The sequence below is a fragment of the Bos taurus genome, chromosome 27 (genome assembly GCF_002263795.3).
Source record: "Bos taurus isolate L1 Dominette 01449 registration number 42190680 breed Hereford chromosome 27, ARS-UCD2.0, whole genome shotgun sequence".
In the NCBI taxonomy this organism is placed as follows: domain Eukaryota; kingdom Metazoa; phylum Chordata; class Mammalia; order Artiodactyla; family Bovidae; genus Bos; species Bos taurus.
In genome coordinates this window covers 15,525,162-15,552,927 of record NC_037354.1, presented here as the reverse complement: position 1 = coordinate 15,552,927, position 27,766 = coordinate 15,525,162, and the positions used below count along the sequence as shown (strand labels likewise).

General features: G+C 43.7%; 1 protein-coding gene across 4 annotated transcripts in view; it reads right to left on the bottom strand.

Annotated features, from left to right (window-relative positions):
• The window catches only part of SNX25 (sorting nexin 25), a 91,991-nt gene extending 68,676 nt beyond the window's left edge, over positions 1-23,315 (bottom strand). For 3 of the 4 annotated variants that reach the window (XR_009493073.1, XM_024986289.2, XM_024986291.2), the window contains exon 1: positions 22,725-23,315. Coding sequence is in view for 2 of the 4 variants with exons in the window: in XM_024986289.2 (XP_024842057.2) it covers positions 22,725-23,084 (360 nt within the window). In the remaining 2 variants the exon portion in view is untranslated. Of the gene's footprint in view, positions 1-8,511; positions 9,534-22,724 lie in introns of those variants that run through there. The other variant, XM_059882243.1, reaches the window with a different exon arrangement.
• Positions 23,316-27,766: the final 4,451 nt, after the last annotated feature.

Here is a 27,766-nt window from a genome sequence, read left to right as displayed (position 1 = left end):
ATAGTGACTCTAAGGGAAGAAATTGGAAATAAATCAAGTGTATCAGTTCAGTTCAGTTGTTCAATCATGTCCAACTCTTTGTGACCCCATGGACTGCAGCACACCAGGCTTCCCTGTCCATCACCAACTCCCAGAATCAAGTGTATACCAATAATCAAAGAGTTAAATTGTGATGGTTCATGTTTTAGAATATAATGCAGCCATGAAAAAAGAATGAATTAGGGACACATATGCCTTCATGAAAAGTTTTCCATGATGGAAAATGTTTGGAAACACATATGCTAAACAATTAAAAATGGTTTCTTCCTCCATATATGTCTGTATAACACAATTTAAAATTTTAATTATAAAAAGGTACTAGTTGGCAAAAACAGAGAGGCAACATGCAGGATTTAAATCCCACTATCAGGCAGCTAAGGGTACTTCAAAGAGAAAAGCTTTTTAATTGATCACATTCCAAAGTGATCAAAAGTATATGTATATTGTAAGCATATGCTGGACCATGAAGAAGGCTGAGTGCTAAAGAAATGATGCTATAGAACTGTGGTGTTGGAGAAGACTCTTGAGACTCCCTTGGACTGCAAGGAGATCCAACCAGTCAATCCTAAATGAAATAAATCCTGAATATTCACTGGAGGGACTGGTGCTGAAGCTGAAGCTCCAATACTTTGGCCACCTGATGTGAAGAGCTGACTCAGTAGAAAAGACCCAGATACTGGGAAAGAGTGAAGGTGGGAGGACAAGGGGACAGCAGAGGATGAGATGATTGGATGGCATCACCGACTTAATGCACACGAGTTTGAGCAAGCTCTGGGAGATGGTGAAGGACAGGGAAGCCTGGCATACTAGAGTCCATAGAGTCACAAACAGTCGGACACGACTGAGCAACTGAACAACAAATACTGCATTGGGTGTACTTATTGGTTTCAGGGGCTTCCCTGGTGGCTCAGTTGATAAAGAATCCACCTGCAATGCAGAAGACCCGGGTTTGATCTCTGGGTGGGGAAGATCCCCTGGAGAAGGAAATGGCAACCCACTCCAGCCTTTTTGCCTGGGAAATCTCATGGACAGAGGAGCCTGGCAGGCTACGGTCCATGGGGTTGCAAGAGTCTTACAAGACCTTGTGACTACATCACCACCACCACTGGTTTCAGAGCATAAAAAGAAGCTAGTTATTACTGGAACGTAGAGAACTTTTTTGTGCATGGGAAATATTACAAGTGCTTGACTACAGAGCCACTGTCACTCAGGAGGTCTAAATGGCTAAGGGCCCTATCAGCTTCATTCAATAAGTGAGGGTGAGGAAAGCCCTCCGTTCTCAGGCAGCCACCCCAACACAGCTGCAACCAACCCCTGGCCCTGGCCCACCGAACCCTGAGAGCAGAATTTCCAATGCTTAGCTTAGTTTCACACTATCTGTGGGTCAAACGCCAAGACTATCATCCACTTTTGTGATCACTGTTACTAAAAAAAACTCTTAGTGTTAAGATTCCTTAGTTGAAATACTTTTAAAAGCCTTAAGATGTATGTGTTACACTCAGAAAAGAATCCCTTTAGGCTACAAACTGGGCTTCCCTGGTGGCTCAGATGATAAAGCATCTACCTGCAGTGCAGGTGACCCGGGCTCAACCCCTGGGTCGGGAAGATCCCCTGAAAGAGGGAATGGTAACCCACTCCAGTATTCTTGCCTGGGAAATCCCAAGGACAGAGAAGCCTGGCAGGCTACGGTCCATGGGATTACAAAGAGTCGGACATGACTGAGTGACTAACACATATATACAACACTACAAATTAAGACATAATATTCAACACTTTCTCAAGGAATCATTAAAAAAAAGACAAAACCCTTAATCATAATCGTATAGACAAAAGCCATTTTATCCTAAAAGAAATACACTCTCATCTATCAAAAACTACTTTCTAGTTTCTGAGTAACTTGTTATAAAATTAAATGGTCAGGACATTTTACTGTAATTTTTAAAATTTTAGTTCATGAAAGGAAAAGACGGAAGAAATGAGAAGAATTTTTAAATTCTAGTGCTTTTTAGAACATCAGGCAGGTATTTAAACAACTTAATACCAATAGAGCACTATACTGATAAATAACTTTAACCACAGCTTCTCAAGCCTTTGGCGAACACTCTGGTATAGTTTTCCAAATATAGGTACAGCAGTTTCATGCACAATACTAACCAGATGATGAAATCACAGCCAAATGACGCTTAATTGAGAAGTTCCTGAATTCGGGTTCTTAAAATGGAAACTGTGTTTAAGGGCTGGGAGAGAAGCAGGTGTGAATATGACAACACATGCCTGAGCATATTTTGTACTTAAGTGTCTATCTTTACAGCTTCCTTCAGAACAATTTTGTGCTTATTTTTTACCTTTCCTTTCTCTCCCTAGTTACAGCTTTCCCAATTCTTACCATCTATCTGCACATTTCTTTTCTGTCTCTGCTTCCCACTTAGACATAATACCTACAATAAACATGTTTATCCCTACTCACTGTATTTGAATTAGGCTTTTATGCGCTTTAACTTAAAAAGTTTATGAGAATAACATTTTCTATGTTGCTTCTTTCTCTAAAAGCATTATCAGTTTTCCAGTCTGGTTCTGGATTTCCCTGCACTCTGTCCCCCAGGACCCTTATTAGGAGATAATAGAGAGTTCTTCAGCCCTGTCACCCCACAGCCTGATTGAGAGCCTGGAAGTAAGGAGAACAGGAAGATCAAAGAAAACATCATGGGCCCAAAGTAACTGGGTAACCACACATGGAAAGTCCTTTTTTTTAAGGATTTAATATTTCTGGAACCAGAACCTCTTCATGACTAAACTACAACACTAGAGTAGATTAGTCACTGCACACGCCTTTTCTTTCAGGTCACAGAGGGATGGGATTCACAATCAGTCATCATCCCAGGGTGGAGAGAGAGGAGAGGAAGCGGGGAGAAGGCCGGCAGCTAAGACTCAGGCACGTGAGCACAGCTGTGGCCCAGAGGGCTGTGAGGCGAAACCTGCCTTCTCTCTCCTTCCATTTATAGGTGTGAAAATAGGAACTGCTCACCACAGAGACTTCCCCAAGAGTTGTGTTCCAGCGAATGCTCGCCCCCGGCTCTGCACCTCGCAGTCCCTGCCCCTCCTCAGGGAAAGCCTGCGTCACACAACCGCTTTCCCAGTAATGCTGGTGCTGGGGAGTGTGAAGCACGTGCGCGCTGTCCTCAGCCCTCTGCCACAAAGCGTAAGTGACAGGAGGCTTCACCATTCCATCCAGAACTGCGGACTTCGAGTGTCATCTGAGCGGTCAGCCCTAGCCTGGAGTCTGACATCAGTATCCCAATACGGGGCTTCCCTGGTGGCTCAGATGGTAAAGAATCCGCCTGCAATGCGGGAGACCTGGGTTCGATTCCTGGGTTGGGAAGATCCTCTGGAGGAGGGCATGGCAACTCACTGCAGTATCCTTGCCTGGAGAATCCCATGGACGGAGGAGCCTGGCGGGTTACAGTCCATGGGATCACAAAGAGTTGGACACAACTGAGCATGTGCCAATACTAAGATAGAGGAACATCTGGTGAACCAGAATCCCTGCTATGTAAAAAAGATACACCTTATTCTCCATTTCATTAAGATAAATGAAACTTATCTTCATTTTAAGATTTAAACCTAGCTTGGACCCTACTTGTTGAGGTCATTTTAATCACTCAGTGAGTTCTCTGGAGAGAGAAAGTGAGAAGCCTCAACAAATAATTGCTCATTCTGAAAACGTTCTCCAAAGACAGGGCAAAACCTGAAGGCTTTGCTCCGATATACGAGACTCAGCATCAGACAGCAGAAGTCGTATCAGCAAGTGCTGTCCTGAGTACCTACGTATCAGCTTTCTGTTTACTTCTGGATGTCAGCTTTTAGTCTACAGCCATAATATGCTCCAACTGTCTTCGTGTCAGAATTAAGACACCCTCTCCTGAGGGAACAAGATCTGGAGAGAGATTCCACGCAGACAGTTGGGTACCCTGACACTATTAGCAACGAGACAGCCAGGGGTGACCTGGAACCCAGCTGAGACACACACCTCATTTTCCATTGTTTATGCGGACGACACTGCTTACTGTGTTGCTTCCTGTGGGAGCAGAGACAGGGCTGGTAATTCCTTTCATGCCTATTACCTGGACGACTCAAATAAACAAGTATCTTTCTCCTTCACTATATGCTTCTATAATAAAAAAAATTTTTTATGTATTTTGGTTTATTTAAAAAAAAAAAACTGTACAGAGTTAATGGCGTGATGGGCATAATTTCCTGTAAAGCTACTGAAATGGTGATTTATCTTAGGAAAACAAACACAAAACCCCAACCATCATTAACCACACATTGCTGTCACATGGCCCAGTCTTCCCAAGTATTCGCAGCATCAGACAATCTACTGGGATCTTGTGACTAATATTCTCATTCTTAAGCTATGTTATTCTCAAAACCATGGCTCCTTTCAAACCAACCGTATTCTACCTCATCCTCAAAAAATCATGTAATCAAAAGCAAAGAAACAAAACGACCCACACAGATTCCTTCTCAGGAAGACAGGAAGGGACTGAGGTATGGAAAGGCCACCGGACTTGACTGAGACCCTGATGAAAGAGCGTGACGTGAGTGACAACAGCCCCTCCAGCAATGGCGTCCAGTCTGTAACTGCTGGCTTGAAGAAAGCATTTTTCAGAGTGCCTGGCACCTAGTGACTACAACTATCATCACTAATAAAACTCAAAACAGGATCAACTTTCAACACACTGAGGCTAATCGGTTGGTTGGTTTTAACAGCTGATTGGATGGTTTTCTGAAGGGAAAAGAATTGTGGAAATGAAAGCAAGAGAGAAGGATTGAAAGTTAAATCACCAAAGTTAACACACAACTTAATAGAACATACTGTTCCTGAAGTATTTTTGCCTTTGAGGATGTACTTTCCAGAGAGGAAAGTGTCCGTTTCCTGGAGACGTTCTATCGTGTATGGGCCTTTATATTCTCTGTTACTGGTGAAGTATTCAAGTGTTCAAACAAAACCTGGTTTGATCAGAACCAGTTTCTTGGATTGTGCTTTATAATGTTTAACTGTGAAATAAAGAAGGTCTGGTTCACCTTATCGATAGATCAAACTGTATCCAATACATACTGAAAGGTTATCATTTAGGGAGATCGTACTGATAGAAAGTACTAGTTTTTTGTGTTTTCCCCCCTCTTAATCGAGTATAATTTCTGTTTTAGATAGAAGAAAGAAAAGCTACTCTCCGAAATTCAAACCTACAAATGTTCTCATATGCTTCAATTTCTTTTAAAATTGCTAGTTCTAATATATCTAGAGAGGGACACATTCTATAAATGTAAAGAATTAAAGCAGTCTATTCACACCATTATCCACAGATAATCCCTACTGATATTTTGGTCTTTTTCCTCCTAGTTGGTGAGGCCATTTCTTACCATGTAACTGTGGACAACTTACTTTCGTAAGGGCCTCAAGGGCCTCATCCGTAAAAGAAAGATAACAATGGTACCTACCTCTTAGGACTGATAAGAGCATTGAATTAATACACATGAAGTGTTTGAAACTGTGCCGGGCAATGTATTATTAATTATAAATTACTCTTGGTACTTTATTTACATATACTTTGGAACAAATTACAACCACCACATTCACAGATTTCTGCACCTGGTTTTTCACACTCAGTATTTTATTATGAGCATCTTTTATGTAATAAAGATTTGGAATGTTTTGTTTTGAATGACTTACACTGTATTTTAACCATTCTCTTATTACTGTATTATTTACTTGGTCCTCAACACGTTTTTCCAATTTTCCATGAAAAACCTATTCATTTCCATGCTATCGACCTAAGTGTAGCATTACCAAAACTGTTCTAAACAATACTGGAAATGTCTATGAACCACACAGTAGATTTGAACTCTGACTTCAAACAACTGTGTGCCTCAAGAATGCTGTTCTTATCTTTAAGGAGAGTCCTCTACCAGCCAAGGAGAAACTGATCGAACAACAGGGCATGGTGTGTATCGGATGCTGTGAAGCACAAATTACGCAAAGGTGAACAGGAACAGTCCCTGTCAACCTGTTGAACCGACAGTAAGTAACCTACATGCCTTGAAAGTCCAACACTGCGGGGTGTTTCCAGATGGGAAAACGAGGAATGGCCACAAGAGGCAGGTGCAGGTCAGGCCTTCTCTATCCTTGGGGAGCAGTAAAGGAAACCACCCTGTCCTCCAGAAGCATAAATCCCCACCATGATTTCACCTGAAATGAACTTTGGCAAGAGATGAATGGTAGATTACATGGTGAGCAGCTTCCATAGCTTAGTACACACCAGTTATTGGAAGTATTGTTGTGTTCAGGCTAAAGGCCAACCCTGCCTGCACACAAATGTAGGAATCAAGGTTCTGTTTCTATTTTTATAAAGAAAGATAATCAGTTAGGTTAGCTCCTGAGACCAGATCCTATGACTGGGTATGAAATCAATTAGATCTTTTCTCTGAACAAGTATGAAACTCAAGTGTGCTTCAGGCTAGGGCACAATCCCATTATTACTACTAGGGCAAAAGCATATGACATCACATGACAGCAGCAAGGCTTAATTAAGACCCAGAAAAAAGTTGGCTACAGTCGATTCTTTGCCATTTTCTCGCTGTGTTATGATGAATATGTCCATTTCTCTGAGATTCAGTTTAAATAATGTCTGTCCTATTTATACTAAAGGATTGTTATGCATCCCAGAAGACAATGTGCGTGAAAGGGTTTTTTAAAGTGTAAGACTCTTAGTCGCTCAATCGTTGTCAGACTCTTTGAGACCCACGGACTGTAGCCCACTAGGCTCCTCTGTCCATGGAATTCTCTAGGCAAGGATACTGGAGTGGGTTGCATTTACAAAGCAGTATTCAAATACAGATCATTTTTACAATGCCAAAAGTCATAGTCCAAATTTTTTGCAATGTTAATCAAAGAATGATTATTGTTATATTACATGTGATTAGTGTTATGACATAGCATACTTTCAGACTTGACTATCACAAGCAAATTCCTTTAATAATGTTTCTTGGTTATTCATCTACTAAAAAAATGATTATTAACGCAAAGGCAAAATCTCTATTAACTAATCAACAGAGGTATTTTTTGAGACAGGTTAACATACTAAGGGTTGTTTTTCCATTCAGTTGGACAAATTAGGTTCATGGGAAGAAAAAAAATGTGCTTCATTTCTAATGTCAAGGACTCAGATCTGAAGCTCCTGAGAAAACACACTCCACTTGATTACAAGAGAAATGTAAGTGTATTTCAAACCAGACACAGATTTAGAAACTGAAATTATAACATGCAGTTGACAGTACGCAGGCAGACAGCAGTATGTCTGAACTGGCAAGTAGAGAACAAGAGACTAGGCTGGGGGAGAAGAATGAGGAAAAAGCAAACTGGCTTAGGAAAGATCACTGATGACTGACAGCAGCTTTTGCATTCCTACAAAGATTTGCGTAAGAAAAATTCTGCAGCCATTTTATCACTGGCTCACACTGTAATTGTGAGCTCATGAGGGAAATCAGAGGTTTTCACATTTCCATCAACTCATTCAATCATCTAACACGCAATGAGGACTCTGCGTCTGCCGCTTAGTTGGGTTCCAGAGACAAAGGTAAACACATTCTCTGTGCTCAAAGGGCTTAATCTATCCCTGATGGAACAGAAGCTCATAATCGAATAACTGATGAGCTCAAACACTGTGGGAGGCTCTGCTTAGGAATTCTAGCGTTCTTCCTATTCTAGGCTCTCTTCTACATTTCGCTCTCCAGCCCAGGTCACGGAAGAAAATCTACTCAAATATGCAATCAATCCAAGAGATCATTTCATAAGAATTCTGAAGTTCAGACACAGTGAATTATAAAAATTATTTTCATAAGAGTTCTTACTGAAACCACTGAATTGAAATGGAGACGATGCCAGCATGGTTGCCCCCGCTTCAAAGCTATCATGTAACTCAACAACTGGATGAGTCACACAGAACTGCTTTTTTTCACAGAGATGCTTTAATGAAAGCAATCACTTTTTTTTTTCTTCATTACTGTCCCAAAACCCATAATACCACTCTTATTAAATTTGTTGACTAGCTTTTAAATGAAAACTGGTGATAAAATATTCAGGATCTAGCTGGAAACACATCACATTGGTGATTTGATTCAGCGAGATTTCTAATATTTTCATAGCTCCCTTGAAGCAAAAAGCTGAGCTCCAGGCAATGGCTTTGATAACATACATGTACTAGATACTGATACGCGTGAGATGGATTACTGCCATAAAAATACTAGATGCAAAAAAAGAAAATACAATTCAATGGAATCTACTCAAAGAGACGGACTTTCACATCCCTTATAACTGGAGGGTAAAAATTATCTACCCCAGCCTAGATCTAGATCATAGAAATTCTTCCATTTCTATATAAAATAAATGTATAGAAATTCAAAGAATAAAACCTTCTCCTTATGAGAAACGTGGTGTTAAAGATAAGCTTCAGTGCAGCAGCCACTCCACCTCTGAGCAGAGAGGACAGGTGGTGAGTGTGGATCCACAGGACAGGGCCGCCGGATACAGTTCCCAGTCTTCTCGGTCTCTGCTGACCTCAGGAAGCCCCCAGCCCCTGCTTGGAAACACATTAACTCATTTTCAAGACTCACTTGGGGATTTTGTTCTAATGCAGATTTCGAGATCCTAATTCAGCAACTATAAGGCATGCCTTTGAAACACAGCATTTTTAGCAAGAATTCCTAAATTATTTATGCATCTTTAGACCACATTTGGCGAAACACTGCTAAATGGTAGTGATGACAAAAGATTATGACCTCTGAGAAAAAGCTAGGAAGTTTTATTTCTTGGAAGATTTATTTTAATACAAGAGCGAAAGTGAGAGAAAGTGGAGTTGCTCAGTCATGTCCAACTCTTTGTGACCCCATGGACTGTAGTCTACCACACTCCTCCATCCATGGGATTTTCCAGGCAAGGGTACTAGAGTAGAGCCATCGTTTTACGTCAATTGGGACAGAGTCACAAAAGACTCACGGAATCTCAATAAAATTACCCTCGACACATCCTCCTCCTCACTATCAGCAATCAATCTGCCTCCCACTTACCAAGAAAGTCGAGGTGACCCAGTTTGAAACATCTCAATTCCCTGCCAGCCTCGCGGCCTACGAGCCTCTCTCCCTGCTCCTGTTTCTACCTCCTTCCCGTTAGTCTCGAGCCTGAACCCTGTGCCCTGACCCTGTCCACCCAGACACTGCCCTAGCCTGTTAGCATCCTGTCTCTGGGATCTGCAGGCTCTTCCTCTCTACTTTTCAAGATTTCTCTTTAACCCAAAACTGCGGTTAAATCTCTCAACTACAAAACTGCCCAAAGCACACCCAGCGCATACACACCTGTGAAGGCCGCCTTCTCTCCTTCTCAGCCAAGTTGCTAGGGGGCGCCGTGCACCCCATCTCTGCTTCCTCAACTGCCCCTCACCCCTCACCCAAGAGGATCAATGCCATGTCTGCCCCGTGTCCACCCTGCCCTCCCAGATGCCACCCACATGGTCTTCAGTGTCAAACTTGGGGTCACTTTCCCCGCCTCTTTCCGGACCACTAGCCAGGGAGAGGCAGGCCCACCCATGGGGAGGGCAGAGCTAAGACAGACAGAGAGGGGTGGTCCTGAGGGGGTGTGTCCACACGCAGCCTGACCTCCTCCGCAACTCTCCTACCTCTGGGTTATGTATCCTTTTTTAAAATTTTTTAAGAGCTTCAAGAAATTATTTAATAACCAAAATAACTCTAGGGATATTGAGAGAGGTGGATCCAGGTTTTACAGAGATTGGAATTTACACAGTATTGAAGGCTTTCTTAGAAAAAAAAAAATACACAATTATGAGCACAAAGTTAGAGACAGAGATGGATGCTTATTCAGAATCAGGAAATAAATATAAGAAACTGAGCAGCCCGTGCAGGTGAACTCAAGCTTCACAACCTCACCTAAATCCACCTCCAAGATGTAGGTGTTCTCCTTAGCTCCATGTTTATAGATGAGATGACCGAGACCTTGGTTGAGTAAACCAATGTATCATATCTTAAGATAATAAATCTCATTGTTTAAAAAAAAGGGGGGGGTGGCATTTACAGGTATAAGTCATGTTTAGAAAACACGTTTAGAAAACACCAGGTTAAGAAAAGTTAAATGGGTTCCTTCACTTGGATTTCTCAGAACGTTAGTATAGCAGTACACAGTAGAAAGCTTCAAGAACTTACGTCTTCAAATTGATGTGACCCGCCCCCCTCGACAAGCCTCTCCTTGCCTCTTCTGTTTTTGCAGTGTATAATAACTAAAAGCATCTCCTAAATTAAGTGTCTACGGGTCACAGTTTAGAGAACTCTGATTTTTCCCAGAACAGAAGAAAAGAACGTATGACTGTTTGGTACCGTATAGACAGGGCAGAGTGGGAACCCGGAGGCTTCACTGTCGTTCCACAAGGTTCTCACACAGAATGGCAGATGGATCTCACGTTATATGCCAACTAATAAAATCTTAGTAGCCTCCTGGAATGTTACGTTGAAAAGGATTCTGACGCTTCATCCGGACTCGGGGGGCGGGGGAGAGAAGCAGCCTTACCTGCTCAGCAGTGACTGTCATGAGCACAGAAGGGGCAGTTGTGATGTCATTCTGAGACCTCTAAAGTGACACTAATTCCTAAACAGATCCTAGAACCATCCCAAAGATGCTCAAGTTTTCTAAAACCTGAATCAGGCCAGACTAATCTTTAATAATTAAATCTTTCTTTAATAATTAAATAATTAAAATAACTGTAGAGGCTCCAAAATAAGAAAGACTTGGGTTTAATTTATTCTTCCACTTGCTCTGGGCACATGCTTTACCCTCTCTAAACTTCAGTTTGGCCTTCCCATGGGGCTCAGTGGTAAAGAATCCACCTGCCAAGCAGGAGATCTGGGTTTGCTCCCTGAGTCAGGAAGATCCCCTGGAGAAAGAAATGGCAACCCACTCCAGTATTCTTGCCTCAGAAATCTAATGGACAGAGGAACCTGGCTACAGTCCACGGGGTCGAAAAAAGCGATATGACTGAACGACTAAACAGCAGAATGGCAAACCTCAGTTTTCCCATTTGTAAAATGAGATTAACTGTTCCTACCTCACATGGAAGACAAACATTTAACTGGGTAATGCATATACATACATACATACAGTAAATGCAATAAACATTAAGTTTAGCTATAGCAATTACTAAGGTATTCACTTTATGGCATTCACATTATGACTCCCGTGGTACATGTGTTTGTCCACTATACTCAGAGCCATCGGTTACAGTAAAATGAATCAAATGTCAGCCATAGAAACCATTTTCCAGAACCCAATATCAATGTCAATTTATAGGCTATAATAAGCAAATGGCAAAGCACTATTCAAAGTAAGTGTTACCTGCGTTGAAGGAGACAGAGTACATAAATCTAACTACTGAGTGGTTATTCTTTGCAAAAGACAGATCTCTTAACATATTTTTTCCAACCTCTCCATAGAGAAGGCCAAGACACAATGACCAAACCAACAGCAATGAGCCTCCCTAACACCTGGAATGAGTCTCCCACACCCCCGGGGGCATAGTTTTCGGTGTGAGAACCATGACAGCCCTGAGAAAACAGGGACAGCTGGTCCCCCCACAAACAGATGATCAGCTGAAGTCCCAATAGCTACGTCTGAGTCTGGCTGTGCTGCTCAAAAGTGAGACAGAGTGAGTTCTTGAAATACTATTTCCCCTTAAAAGATATCAGGGCTCTTTGTGGAGAAATGGCTAGTTCCAGGTGTGAGCAGAAAATACTCAAAATGAACCTGATCTATTTTGATATACCAGATAGCAAGAAAACTCTCAGACTTAGTGGGGTCATAATAAAAGGACTAAGGAGTCTACTTGAAAAGACTTCCACTGGCCAGAGATGAGACTGCCTTCAAATAAGAAATTCTATAACAATAATTACAACTAATTGGAACCCATAAAATATATTCGAATTCATGAGTTCACAATATTTTTGCAAACACATACCTAACTGGTCACCTTCAGAGGAAGAGGGGGAACCAACTCATTATCTTGGAAAACTGATAATGGGAAAGAATCTAGTATTTATCCTGCTTTTTTATATGAACTGTACCACTGTGCAACCAAAGAGCAGATGATTGGAAAATGTCTCTTTCCAAAAAAATTCAAACCAATAAATAAGAAATGACAGAATTAAAACACCCCTATTGTCACCTCCAACAAATTAACAGATCCAAGTAACTGAGCATCAACAGCTACTAATAAAACAAACAAACAAAAAATAATCAGATATGCGCCTCCTGATGAAAGTTCACACACCACCTACAGTCCTGCCAAAGGGGTCAAACACAAGTCTGATCTGGACAACAGGCAGGACATACAAAGGAAGAAACAACACACTGAGCTGTATCATTCATGCTGCTGCTGCTGCTGCTGCTAAGTCGCTTCAGTCGTGTCCGACTCTGTGCGACCCCATAGACGGCAGCCCACCAGGCTCCCCCGTCCCTGGGATTCTCCAGGTAAGAACACTGGAGTGGGTTGCCATTTCCTTCTCCAAAGCGTGAAAGGAAGTCGCTCAGTCCTGTCCGACCCTCAGCGACCCCATGGACTGCAGCCTTCCAGGCTCCTCCGTCCATGGGATTTTCCAGGCAAGAGTCCTGGAGTGGGGTGCCACTGCCTTCTACTGTATCATTCATATATTGTTGTTTTAGTTTGTAAGTCACGTCCAACTCTTCTGCGACTCCGTGGACTGTAGCCCACCAGGCTCCTCTATCCATGGAATTCTCCAGGCAAGAATACTGGAGTGGGTAGACATTCCCTTCTCCAAGGGATCTTCTCAACCCAGGGATCAAAGCTGTGTCTCCTGCTTGACAGGTAGATTCTTTACGACTGAGCCACGTGGGAAGCATTCATATGCAAACAGCAAAATCCAGATTACAGGATGCTACAAGACAAATGCTCCAGGTTCTTCAACAGATAACCCACAGGGAAAAGAAAGGATACAGGGAAGACAATTTTTTTCAAATGGGCAAGACTAAACTATAACATCCACGGACGCCCATTCGACTGATAAAACTATAACAACACACAAGGAAGTGATTATTATGGAGTCAAGATGGCATTACATAGGTGGAAGGGAAGGGGCTGCAATTGGGGTGGACATATAGGGGAGCTTCGGGAAGTTACAAGAGTATTGTCTTTATAATCACTCACCCAACTATACATTTATTTTGTATAATTTTTTTGAAGCTGTATCTTCAATCTTATTTTAAAGGGTTTTTATTAAAAAAGGTAAAAGTGGGTAATTCCCTGGCAGTCCAGTGGTTAGGGCTGAGCACTTTTGCTGCCAAGTCCTGGGTTCAATCTTGAGTTGAGGAACTAAGATCTCACAAGCTGCATGATGCGGCCAAAAAATAAATAAATAAAAAAGGTAAAAGTGTAAAATCCACCATTTAACACCTTCTAATTCAAAGCACTTTGACAAATACCAGTATTTGTATCTTCAAACACCACCACATTGTTCCAAACAACCTCTGAAGGTATTTACTACTTCCATGTTTCAGATTGGCAGACTGAGGCTTAGAAATCTTAAGTAAGCTGCCCATTGTCCCATCATTATCAAGGCAGAGTCAGATTGAAATTCAAACGTCTGGCTGACTTCAGGACCATTCTCTGAATGCCTGTGCTCTGCTGATTCCCAGCTATTCATTTACTCAAGAAATGTTTACTACCCACCTGCTTAATTATGCTAGATATTAAAGAGACAGAGAGGAGTTTCTGCCTTCATGGAGTTCAGGGGTTAGTGAGAAGGACACAAGGAACCATGCAAGTATCTATAACTGAGCCGAATACAGTGAAGGAAAGGTGCGTGGTGTCATGAGAATATATGCAGTTGGAAGACAGAGAGAGCTGCTCTGAAGAAGTGACGGCTGAAGCCCGAGGAGAAGTTAATTAGGCAAGCAGGCATTGGGGGCTAGAGACAGAGCAAGCAATACTCAGAGTTGACGTCAACAGAGCGAGCTTAGCACTCTGATGCCTGAGGATGGAGCATGAGGAGTAAAGGTAATTATGACAGGAGACCAGGCTGGAGAGCTATGAGGACCAGGAAGCTGCTGAGGGCTTTTAATTAAACATGGTGTGGAAGAGGGATGGGACTGGGCTTGCATCTTTAAGAGAATGAATTGGAGGAGGGACAGGGAGGCAGACAGAGATGAACTGAGGGGCTACTGCGGTCACCGGGGAAGCACATGATGATAGCTGGGACCAAGCAGGAGAGATGGGAAGAAGTAGGCGGACGTAAGATACTCCAGAGGTAAGGAGACAGGTCTGGAGGATGGGACTGCATGTGGGAAGGAAGGAGGAGACGTCAGGAAGGCCTCGGGCTTCCGGATGGAGGACTTGCAGAAGGTGCCAAACACTGACACAGGAGCAGTGGGAGAGGATCGGGGACCCAATCACAGGACACATGGAAACTTGGACTTGATGGTTTCGGGCCCCACTGAGAGCACCAAGTGAAAAGATCAGGGTAAGCAGTTGAATGAGTGAGTCTGAGTCTGAGCAGATGGTTATCTTTGGGGGGGCGCCCAGGGTAAGACTGCCTGAGAGCCAGATACTTCCACAAATGGGACCTCAAGAATGATCAAAATTCAAATGTAGGAAACAAAGCAACTTCCTGTGCTTATCTAGGGGTTGAAATCTCAGAAAGGTTCAGTGAGGTGGGGGAAAAAAACAAATCAGAAGGAACAATACGAGATTAACAGCTGCGCCTCAGGAAAAACCCACTGCAATTTCTGGAATGTTTAGGATGTTAATTTCACGTCAAACAAGCTGGCACAATCTGCACAACTATATGTGCATATGAGGAGAGGCCTTCAGAGTAGTGGCTCAAGGTTGGAGACTCGAGAAAGCTCTTGACCCCAGGGGCTGCTCTGAGCCCGGGATACGCCCAGCCGCTCAGTCATCTCTTTTGCAGGGATAGAGAGGAGGTAGACAGAGGTGATGGAGTATCTTCACAGGAGATGCAAACAGATGTAAGCTCCTCTCAGCTTCCATTACAAGGTAAAAACTAAGTTTAATTATACTCAGTGAGAGAAACAAGGCTATACTGTCAACTTCCTTAAAGCACATAACATGGCTTCAGCTCAGGAGGAAAAAAAAAGAAGGACCAAGCCCTCCTGGATCTCCAGTTTGAGGGAACTGAGAGAGCAGGAGCCAAAGAAGAAACACGCTTTTTCACAGACTGGCTCGGGTGACACAGAGGAGCTTCTCTCAAATGTTCTGCAGTCACCAGGTACAGAAGAACATAAGTGAACACACTCATGTGTGCAAAATCCTGCCTGTGGGCTGGCAGAAATAAGAGGAGGACTGCAGGATGAAGCTCGGCGTGAGCAGACAGGAGCAAACTCACCCATACCTACAGGGTGGGTGAGAACTACAGCAAGGCAGGTTATTTTAGAAATGAGTACCTGTTAAAAATGCATCCAACTTTCCAAGAGGTGTAGTCTACACTAAAACAGAAAGCTTACTATTAAATAGATCCTAGTGACCTAAACAAGTTCCAATGTCTTATTCTAAAAGTGCACAGTTCTTTCTGGCTTCCCCCTTGGCCTTGGAGCCATTTTACTTGGAGTTACCATATTTATTTTTCTCTACGTCCAGCTCACGGGTGTTCATACATGGAAGCCCTGGGCTGGCTGACAAATGGACTGGGACTGGCCAGTGCCTAGCATCACTAATAAGCACGGGCCAGCCCTGGGGACAGAGCCCACACACGTCACCTCCTAAATGCATTCTCACAAAGCATTATTCCAGCTGAGGAGCCCACCAAAATGCAACCCAAAACCCACTGGGCTTTCTGGAAAGCTCCACTGTGTTTGGAGAAACTAAATAAGCACACACACCAGGACTAAAGGAGGGTGTAAGAATGATTAACTGAACCCAGCCCCCAGGGTGCCCAGCAGAGTCCCCAGGAAGGGCTGTCTATCTACCCCTGTCTTTGGTCACTTCCATGCAAACAAGCAACCCTCATTTAGAAAGTCACCTAACAGTGAAGTTGGTAAAAAATACAAGCTCCAAGTTTGCAAGTTTTTCTTTCAAAAGCAAAGCTGTAATTAAAAAAAAAAAAAAGGCAAGTTTGTATGTATGTCATGATTTTAATACTAACAGGCTTCCACAGACATTTCCTTTTCTAAAACCTAAGCCCTCAACACCAAACTTGCTGAGTCATTTTTTTAGTACAAGTGTGTGCACTATTCTGACTGCACAAGGGCTCAAACATTCTAAGGAAAGTAGGGCACTTCCTACCCTCAAAATGATAAGGTTGGGAAATGAAACCTAAGGTATCTTTAAGAAGGCAACATTTAATTACGAAAGCTGACATCGTAGCATGTGTCCAAAACAAAACTGGCTTAAGATTCAAGGGAATTAGAAATAAATCTCTTGCGAATGATCAGAATTTAGGCTCCAAGTAGACTGCTCAAGCTTGGAGACTTTGGTCTTCACACTGTGAAGAAACAGTAGGACCCTTAAGTTTGGGGCTGAGTTTATTATATAAAGAGAATGTTAAGATGCTCTTGAGAAGATTCTTGAACCCATCTGTAATGATAACTACCAATAATTATCATGAAAGAAATCTCTCACAGGAAAGTCACCGGAAATTTCGCCCATCATGACATTAACATGAAAGAAACATGAAAGTCACTCTTGGCTGTGATCTCCCTTCACACAGCTTCCGGCCTCCATTCACACAACTTCCGGCCTCCATTCACACAGCTTCATTAACTCTTTTTTTTTTTTTTTCATTAACTCTTACTTTGTATCACTGCAACTGATTAGCGCTTCTCCTCCAGTATCCCCTAATCACATTTCCATTTAGCATGTCCATAACCCAGCTTTGATGCCACACTCCAGAGTCCAAAAGGTATGAGGAGCTGCCCTAACAGCAGACACAACCCAGCCCTACTCTCTCACAGCTGCAGGCTTCCACAACCCCGCCCAAGCCACCTCTGCAATCCCGCCTCCTAGGATTCATCTGATTACACTCACCAGCAACTCAAACCCGGAACAGTACATGTATTCTGTCTCTAAAACAATTTCCTAGGGGGTGCTTCCCAGGTGGCTCAGTGGTAAAGAATCTGCCTGCCAAGCAGAAGACGCAGGTTCAATCCCTGGGTCAGGAAGATCCCCTGGAGAAGGACTGGAAACCCACTCCAGTTTTCTTGCCTGGGAAATCCCTTGGACAGAGGAGCCTGGCAGGCTACAGTCCATGGGGTTGCAAAGAGACAAGACTTAGCGACTAAACAACAACAGGGAATCATACTCAAAATCTGGTAATAATTTAGGATACAATATGAAAAAATACAATTTTCTGGCTTTGTTTTAAGTGAAGTGAAAATCGCTCAGTTGTGTCCAACTCTTTGCGACCCCATTCCATACAGTCCATAGAGTTCTCCAAGCCAGAATACTGGAGTGAGTAGACTCCCTTCTCCAGGGGATCTTCCCAACCCAGGGACTGAACCCAGGTCTCCCACATTGCAGGCAGATTCTTTCCCAGCTGAGCCACCAGGGAAATCCTTTTGGTTTTGTACAAATTGTGAAAATATATATATGCCTCCTTCAGACAGCTTTGCTAAATTCAAAAATACATGTTCATCATTTCTTAGAATACATTTGCTGGTTTCGATGACCATTTTTTTAATGTTCCAGGTTTAATCATGAATTGTAGCTTACTACTTTGAAGTTATCACTCTTCATATGTAACTTCTGATGTCTACTAACCCTAAGAAATAGTTCCTTCATAATAAAGATACATAAAATAATTTTCTTTTATGTGTAATCACTGTTCATATTGTTTTTGAGTATGTATTTGTATTTGCTTGTATATACATAATACATATCTGGAAGAACAATCAACTGTTAATAATGGCCGCCTATAGGGGAGATTTATTTTTTCAATGCATATCCTTTTATATGTTTTCCTTTTTTCTATTAAAGCCATGTGAATCCATAACCTGCAAAAAAAGTTAAATTTAAAAATTATGAATAGATGAATTTAAGGTAAACAATTCTTACACTACAGTTAGATTTAAGGGGGTTTCAAAAGCCATCTTGCTCAAAAACATTTTTCCCAGTAGCCACCCTGACTTAAATCCCCCAGTCAAAAGACAACCTAATAATCTGAAGACAGTAAGTGTATTACCCCACTGTCCACTATCAAATTATTGAGGATTAGTTTATCACATTAGCATAATAAAGGAGCGTCACAAAGAGGCTGTGTATAGTCTCCCTACATCTTGGTTCTTTTCCTTTTTCCCTTGAGTAACTAAATCGAGTTTGTTTTACTCAAAAGAACTTTTGTATCAGTAAAAGAACTCATTTAGGGATTCTAGAAGTCCCACCCAAGCCAAGTGGCGCCTTGGATTGCTGTGTGAATGTTTTTACTGTCTCTATAAACATCTGCCCTCCCCTCCAGTCCTCCCTATCAATCTAATCTACTCAGCCTGAGAAGGCAGGGACAGAGGGCATCTTGTTCATCTCTGGATCCTCCCCAACACTGAAAACACTGCCATCCACTTAACCCAAAGCAACTATCGAAATTCTCAGTGACACCTACCTTGAGATATTCTTGCCTGGGAAATCCCATGAACAGAGGAACCTGGAGGGCTAGCCCACGGGGTCCCAAAGAGTCAGACAAGCCTGAGCAACTATACACCACGAGACTATGATCCCTTCTCTAGGGAACTGTGGCTGAAATTTCAAATTTAAAAATGTCAGTCGGATACTCAAGTCTGCTCTCATCTCAAACAATAATCCATTCATTAGGGACAAAAATCCATCCGTAGAGAACCTACTATGTGCCTAGCACTGACATTTAGCAACTAACGAGGCCAAAATGATCTCCCAAGATCGGAAAAGCAATATGCAGCAGATATAGAGGAAATGCTTATGAGCTTTGATGAACTCCTTGAGCTTTTCTGTCTAAACTTGGAAAAGTCTTTCACTCATACTTTCTTCACACAGCAGTGGACTTTAGTTTCCCATTATGCTACTAAGTACCTTTGTGGACTTTCTTGTATCAGGCCCCCAGTCTTCATTTGTCCAGTGCTCATTTTTAACTTAATGGTATAAATCAAGTGTAAATCAAGAAACATCTAATAATTTACCATGTAAAAGAGAAAAATCCATAAACTATGTGAGTAACTGACATCTTAAAAAGTTATTCCTTATTTTTATCACCAAAATGTAAGAAATTATTCCTTTTTTCCATCAAGATGCACTTTGTACCACTGGTCTAGTAACGAAAGTAAGGTTTCTAAACTATTGATTCATTATTCCCATGTTTTTCTTGCTGTTGCTTTGGTTAGATCATGTGCTAGAGTCAGGTAACCACAGCTAGTGAATCTGAGGCCTTTGGTCCATGTGAGCTGACAGGTCTGGCACAACACCAAACTACAACCTTGGACTAAGAAGCACCACACTACGGCAGCCTACTCAGCAAAGCAGGGCTAACAACTGTTGCCCCAGGAGCAGGCCAGCCCCAGAGCATCTCAGCTCCAGCCAGCTGGCCTGCACCAAAGTTCAAGTTTTTCTAAAGTGAGGCCCAGAGAGCAAATGTCAAGACTTAAGCATCAACCTTCCTGACCTTACACAAAGCTTTTTTTTTTTTTTGCCACCTGAATATACCACTGGATGTTCTTTCCACCTGAGTTGAAACATCAATTTTACTACTTTAATCAGTAACAATTGCCAGCCAAGTAAAATAAAATTCCTTGCACATACGTGATGCTCAATAAACACTAGGTTAACTGAAGGGGGAAAGCCCTCAGCTAGTGACCACAAACTGACCTAATTTTTTTCATTATCATCAGCAAACAGTTTTTGGAGCTCCTGCAAGGTACAAGGGATAACAAAAGATATCAGTCAAGGATCTCAACCACAAAGAATTATGACAGCCAACAGCTACCTTATAAAGCATGCAGGAGCATTTGAACACGTCTAGACATGAAAATACCTACTCCCTTCTAGTTTAGTCTTCTCTGGTTGCCTACTTTTAATAGTGTATCCATTTTTTTCCCTCTAGAGAAGAAAGTCAAGAAGGGAAAAAAAAAAAAAAGGATGGACAGATAGGATAGATCCTAGTGTCTGACACGCTCAGCAGATTCTAGAAGAACCTGAAATATACAAGAACAAATGAGGATTCTTTTCTTAATGCTGAATCACAATTTCTGTAGTAAAGTAGTCACTGTATCTTAAGAGACACCATTTGGTTCACTACAAAACAGCCTCCCCCTCCACATATGTTAGATGACCCGTGTGGTCCAGCTCCTACCCCCACAGAACTGACAGATATTTTACACTACACCACATGCTTATGCTTCCATTCATAAGGAGCATTTTTTTAAAAACCTTAAGCATAAGTTATTGGAAATACAGCACAACGAAAGGCTTGAGTAAACTGCACTGGTACTGTAAATATATATAAATAATTTTAGACATGGGCTTGATCCCTGGGTCGGGAAGATCCCCTGCAGGAGGGCATGGCAATCCACTCCAGTATTCTTGCCTGGGAAATGCTATGGACAGAGAAGCCTGGCGGGCTACAGTTCATGGGGTTGCACAGAGGTGAACACAACTGAGTGGGCACAGACATATGAATATCATATGTGCATACACTTTAATTCTAGGTAACAGAAAGTAAACCTCCTAATGTACTTATTTTCCTACTTAATGCTGTAGGAATCTGAATTCAAAAAGAACGACCAATAGTCGCCTGTCCTTAACTTACACTTATACCTCTTCCGCTGCCTGAAATTTTCAGGTAGTATACATGAGAGATCACATAAGCTGCTTCCTTTTCTGTCACCTCTAATGTAGTATTTTCTCTGCTTCCTCTACTAAAGCATCTTTCTGGATGATAACCTAAGTTTTCTCAGAGGTACAAGTGAGCTGGGAGCTTTGGGGGAATGTATTTTCCAGGAAAAAGGGAGGTAAACCACCCGTGAGGCTTCCAGGACAGAGTGACAATACTAAGGCTTAGACCCTGACCCCACCATCTAAACTTCCTGCCCCCACACACCAGGCACTCTTAATCACTTAACTCTTAATTACTTCTGGTTTCATAAGCATTTAAGCATTTATCACTATCCAAAAGCAACACATTTCTTTGTTTAATGCCTGATTCCCCCATAAGTATATAATCTCCAGAAAGCAGGGCTTTTGTTTGTCTTGTTGATTCAACCCCAGCTTCCAAAATAATACCCAGTTTCTGTGAAAGACTCAATAAATACGATTAAATACACTTGAAATAGATTACAACATCTTAAAATACTCTAAAGAATTGTAACGTCATTCACAGATCAACAGTAAAATTCTCGGGTCTTTTATCATTGTAGGGAAAAAGCAAGAGGAAAAATACACCTACTCACCAACTCTTGCTAAATTAGATATAATAGCTGGGTGAAGGTTTTTAAGAGAAATAAACACAGCTAGTTTGGGGCTATTTATGAAAACTGAAGTTCCTTTTCCTCAACATACTGAACAACTGCTTAACTTAATGGGGATGGGCGCCCCTTTACCTACACCTCTTTCCCCATTATTTCAGCTCTGCTTTCTGAACTAACACACTGAGGAAAGGGTCCTTTTGGCGAAGAGAGTGAGATTAAAAAAAAAGAAGAAGAAGCAGGTCGTATTATAAACAAACACAAAACCCAGGGAGTAATAATGCTTCTAACAAAATATTCTTATGAAGTTGAGCCACAGCCACTTCTCTTACTACAGAGTGAGCAATTTCAGGTTAATGACAGAAGAGTTCAGTCAAGAGGTAAGTCAAGCTACGACAGAACCGAGTTTCTTTTCAAGGGTTGTGAAAGTGAAGCTGCTGGGAGGTAGAGAAAAAAGCAGCGGTTTGGCACTAAGGAAGTGGAGAGCTCATTTAAAACACTGTCTTTCCCTGAATTCCTTAACCACCGTTCTCCACTAGATCGCCACACCCCACTGATGATAACGTTCCTTTCGATGCAAACGACAGTGATTTCGGGCAAACGACAATGATTTCGGGCATCCGTTTCCTAAATCACTGAAACTGCGATACTTATCCACACGGCGGAAGACAGGACAGCGTGATTTAAAAAAAAAAAAAGCGTACCCGGGCTTTCGGCATGAGGTGTAGCGGGCGGGGGACCTAAGCCAAGTCAGCCCCTCTGCGCTAAGTTTCCCGGTCTGTAAAAGGGCACAAAAGTTACCTCCCACGGGGAACGGTTACCAGAACCCAGCGTGACGACCGGCCCCAGGCGCAGCGCCTGCGTACAGAGGCCGCCCCGCTCCCCAGCGGCAGGGCCACAGCCAAGATCTGGAAGGATTATTCAGCTCCCGAGCCTGGGACTGAGGATGGAGTCGAGCAACTAAGTACATCACCTGCTAGCGTGCATCTCGGCCCGCCCCACGCCGAGCCCGGAGCCCGCCCCGAGCGGGGGCCGAGAGGACGCGAGCATCTATCTCCCCGCCCGGCCGGCCCGGCCCAGCCCAGCCCCCGCTTCCCCGAGAGGACCGGCCCGCCGCGACCCCCGGCCCTCCCGGAGCGGGCGGGCTGGGCGAGGCCGTGGGCCGGCGCCCAGTACTCACCTCCGGCCGGTGGCGTGCGGCCAGCCGTCTCCAGGCGGCGGCGAAGTCAGGCGGCGGGGCTCGCGGGCTCCGGCAGACCAGGGAGAACACGGTCCCCAGCAGGAAGGCGGCCGCGGCGCAGCCCAGGTACAGGCTGAGCCTGAGTAGGACCGTGCCCGGCCCCGCGCCTCCCGCCGCCGCCGGCCACCAGCCGGCCAGCAGGCAGGAGGCGCACACGGCGGCGAGGGCGGCTGCCGCCACCCACCGACTCCCGCCGCCGGGCGCCCCCGGGGCCGCCGCGTCCCCCCGGGGCTCCGGCCGTCGTTCGCCCGGGGCGCCCGCGAGGCCGGCGCCGCCGCTGTCGGAGGGATCGGGGTGCATGCTGCTTGCTGGGCCGCTAAGGACAGGCACATCTCCCGCCCCGCTGTCCCCCGGCGCTGCCCCGGACGGTGGCCTCCGCGCGGCGCCTCCTGCCCTCCCCGCTCCCGCCGCGCCGGAGGCAGGAGTCCGCGCTCATGCCCTCGTCGGCGGCCCCCGCCAGAGGGAACGGCTCTCACAGACGCCGCCGGCCTGCGCCGGGCCCGCAGCTGCCCGGCCGGGCGCGCCCCAGGTAGCCGGACCGGGATGGGACTCGCGCTGGCGGAGCCCCGGGGGCGGAGCGGGGGCGGGGGCGACCCGGAGAGCGTGTCGGGAGGGGGCGGGGTGGGGGGCGGGGAGCCACCGCGACCCGCTGAGTGACAGTCGGGGAGCGCCCCGCCCCGCCCCGCCCACACCGTCCTGCCCCGCCCCCGGCTCCCCCGCTGCGCCCCCCTGCCCGGCTCCGCCCCGGCCCCGCCCACCCGCCGCGGGCGCCCCACTCCCGGGTAGGGGGCGCCGCCAATCACGCGAAAACGGCTTTCCAGCGCTCCTGTCCCCGCCTCCCCCAGGATACCGTCTGTTGATGGAAAATTCTGCTGCAGGTGTCAGAAGCGTTTGCAGCTCTCCAGCTCAGGTGATCCCTTAATCCTCGGCCCGCTCATCTCTTGACAAGTAACCTCCCCGTGGGTGGGGGTTTAACAGCCCTTCCTTCAAAATTTCTGCCTCCTTTGCACCTGCTGTTTGAATAGGCAACCCTTCTTGATACTCACTTTTAGCCCAGTTCCCCTGACAACCTTCCCTTTTTCCCACCCAGCCGCCTCCGGGACGGGACCAAGACAAACAGGGAGCAGTAAATGCTGCCTGCAAAATTCCTAGGTACAGAGAGGTCCCCCCGAAAAGTCTGCCTGGCGCCAGGGGGCGTGCACAGTTGCCATCCTCACTGTGGCTCCAACTCCCTGTATTTTTGTCGCCAACGATTCAGTACAAATGCCAGTGCCCACACGCAAGTGAAAGTGCTCCAAGTAATTTTGAGAATACATATTTTCTTCTCGTACCACGGCCCCCGCGTTAATATACAGATAATGCTTACTGAGAAGATGCCAATATGCTAAACACTAGAAATTACTAAGCCCAACAAAACAGATGTATCTTTAATGAATAAAGGAATTCTAAAGGAGATGAAAGAATTGGAAAGAAATTAATGCTTACTTAAAAGGGGGTGATAGAATAGAAAGGGCAAATCAAGAATAGAAAGGGGAAGAAGGGGAAGGGGGTAAATAGATGAGGGATGCCATGGAGGATGTGGGAGACGGACATCAAAAAGCCAAACAGTTTAAAAGCACTAGCGTTTTCCAATAAACTGAGTTATAGGCTGCTTCCTAGGAAACTAAGCATTAAAATATATTTTCAAATACTGTGACTATACTGTGCTTTTCTATAAAGAATCTCTATTGTTTCAACTGTGAAAAAATACAACATTCATACAAAGTAAACTAGTGGATATTTTATTATTTTATTTTTTTAACTATTAAAATATTTATTTGGCTGGGCCGGATCTTCATTGCTGTACATGGGATCTCCAGCTACGGCATTTGGGATCCAGCTTGCAACCAGGTGATCGAACCCGGGCCCCCTGAATTGGGAACGCAGTCTTGGTCACTGAACCACCAGGGAACTCCCTGTTTATTCTTTTAAAACAAAGTATTATCCAAGAGGTTATCATTCAAATGAAAAAATACTAGTGTCCATAGACATACAAAGGCCACCCATGTATTCATGCTTTTGTAATAAATTTCCCTGGAATGGCATGGATTTCAAGTGGGAGATGAAGTAGGAGGCAAAAAAAAAATTATCGCTAATATTAAGCTCTAATAAAACAGTACAGAAATGAATTATTTTATGTATCTATATAAAAACAAATATGTTCACATTTGTCATTTTTAAAAAGCTGATTGTTTTAAATATTAGTATTCATGGACCACTTTATTCTCATTCCTTGTAAGTCAAAGACAAGGAGATAATGAGTGCCTTAGGCCAGATATGACTTTGCCATGCCTAGCTGATGACAGGGGATGACTTTAAAAGTAGTTACTACCTTCCTGTCTTCCTTGTCTTCTCTTTTTTATTTTTAAATTAAGCAGTGTAACTGATCTTGAAGAAGCCCTTTTGCCCCTAAAATAGTTAATATTCATCCCACTGGGGGTCCTCAAAGTGTACCCTACAATTCCAAATTATTTCAAATAAAGCATGGTAATTTGATATTACCAAAAATAAGATATATTTTGTGTGTGTGTGTGTGTGATCCTTTACATGCAGGGGACAGCATGCTGAGTGCTTTACATACTTTATATATATTTAAAATTTTCCAAAATATGGGTTTACTGCAAGTTGACAATAATAGTAACTAATTGAGCACTAACTCTGTCAGATACTGTTCTAAGCACTAGACATGCTTCATTTGATCTTCACAATCACCCATGAATGTAATCTCCACCTATCCATGAAGGCAAAATAATTTGCTTAACTGTTATAGAGTTATCAGACTTTGGTTTTATCACACACCTGCTCTGGCTCTAAGGCTTGTGCATTTAAGCACTAAGTCATGGTACTTTCTAAAAACTCTATCTCTTTTAGTCATCACATATGACAGACGAGAAAAAAACAGGGTTTAAATCCATGAGCTTAGTCCCTGTATTCCATGCTTTTATAAGTGTTTAGTTTTGTTGCTTTTTGAGTATGGCTGGTATCTTAGCCAGCCACCCGACAAGTGCAAAGTGATTTATAGTAATCACTAAAGTCGGTAAAATCGTATAATCAATAAAGAGGAAACTGTCTAACATTTACTGAGAGCCCTGGTCTATAACTCATGATCTTTCCAGCACACTATATATTGTTCCCAAGAATGAGATCTGGAGAAATGTACACTCATGGTCAGGAAACTGCCTTAAAGCAAATGTCATATTGCTGTGAAGTCAGCACGGGCAATTCAAACATTTACTTAAAAGTAGTAGTTTGGTTTCTACCCTGTGCAAAGTTTGAGGAACACTGGGAGGTGGTAAGATATACACAGGAGTGCCTGAGATCAGGAGGTATTGAGGGAGATGTCAGGTATTAAATTAGAATCCAGGAAGTCAGTTCCTTCTGGGAAGTCAGTGCTGAGTCCTCCCAGGTCTAAGTTAAGACCAAATTAAGTAGAGATGCCTTATTTATTATATTCCTTATGGCCAGCACATTCTGACAGGTTTGTAATTAAACACTCCATGGGCTATCTTCATTATTCTCTTTGATAAGCTGGGAATGGTGTCTGTCTGAATTCATTGGGATACTATAAGGATAAATTAAGTGAAATTTTGACATTTAAAGTACTAGAGTGTAAATAGGTATACAACACCCATTCTCTGTCGATAATATGTAATGAATCTTCTCCTCCACTACTTAGTATGTGCGCTAGCTGCTCAGTGATGTCCAACTCTGCAACCCCATGAACTGTAGCCCACCAGGCTCCTCTGTCCATGGAATTCTCCAGGCAAGAATACTGGAGTGGGTTGCCATTTCCTTCTCCAGAGGATCTTTCCAACCCAGGGATTGAACCTGGGTCTCCTGCATTGTAGGCAGATGCTTTACTGTCTGAGGTATGAGGGAAGCCCATTCACTAGTATGCTGCTGCTAAGTCACTTCAGTCGTGTCCGACTCTGTGCGACCCCATAGACGGCAGCTCACCAGGCTCCCCCGTCCCTGGGATTCTCCAGGCAAGAACACTGGAGTGGGTTGCCATTTCCTTCTCCAATGCATGAAAGTGAAAACTGAAAGTGAAGTTGCTTAATCGTGTCCGACTCCTAGCAACCCCATGGTCTGCAGCCTTCCAGGCTCCTCCATCCATGGGATTTTCCAGGCAAGAGTACTAGAGTGGGGTGCCATTGCCTTCTCCACTACTTAGTTTCAGTTCAGTTCAGTTCAGTCGCTCAGTTGTGTCCGACTCTTTGTGACCCCATGAATCGCAGCACGCCAGGCCTCCCTGTCCATCACCAACTCCTGGAGTTTACCCAGATTCACATCCATCGAGTCAGTGATGCCATTCAGCCATCTCATCCTCTGTCGTCCCCTTCTCCTCCTGCCCCCAATCCCTCCCAGCATCAGAGTCTTTTCCAATGAGTCAACTCTTCACATGAGGTGCCCAAAGTACTGGAGTTTCAGCTTTAGCATCATTCCTTCCAAAGAAATCCCAGGGCTCATCTCCTTCAGGATGGACTGGTTGGATCTCCTTGCAGTCCAAGGGACTCTCAAGAGTCTTCTCCAACACCACAGTTCAAAAGCATCAATTCTTCGGTGCTCAGCCTTCTTCACAGTCCAACTCTCACATCCATACATGACCACAGGAAAAACCATAGCCTTGACTAGACGGACCTTTGTTGGCAAAGTAATGTCTCTGCTTTTGAATATGCTATCTAGGTTGGTCATAAGTTTCCTTCCAAGGAGTAAGCGTCTTTTAATTTCATGGCTGAAGTCACCATCTATTTAGTATACTTCTCCTTAAAGCCCCTGGATCTCCTTAAAGGTAGCCGTAGGGTTAGAGAGAAAAACACTGTATTTGCCTTTGCCCACTTTGGGTAAAATTGTGTATAGGTATTAACAGAAATCAAAATACCTAGATATCATTATAGTTTCTTCTGCTGATTCACCACAAGAACATAACAGGTCTTTAACCT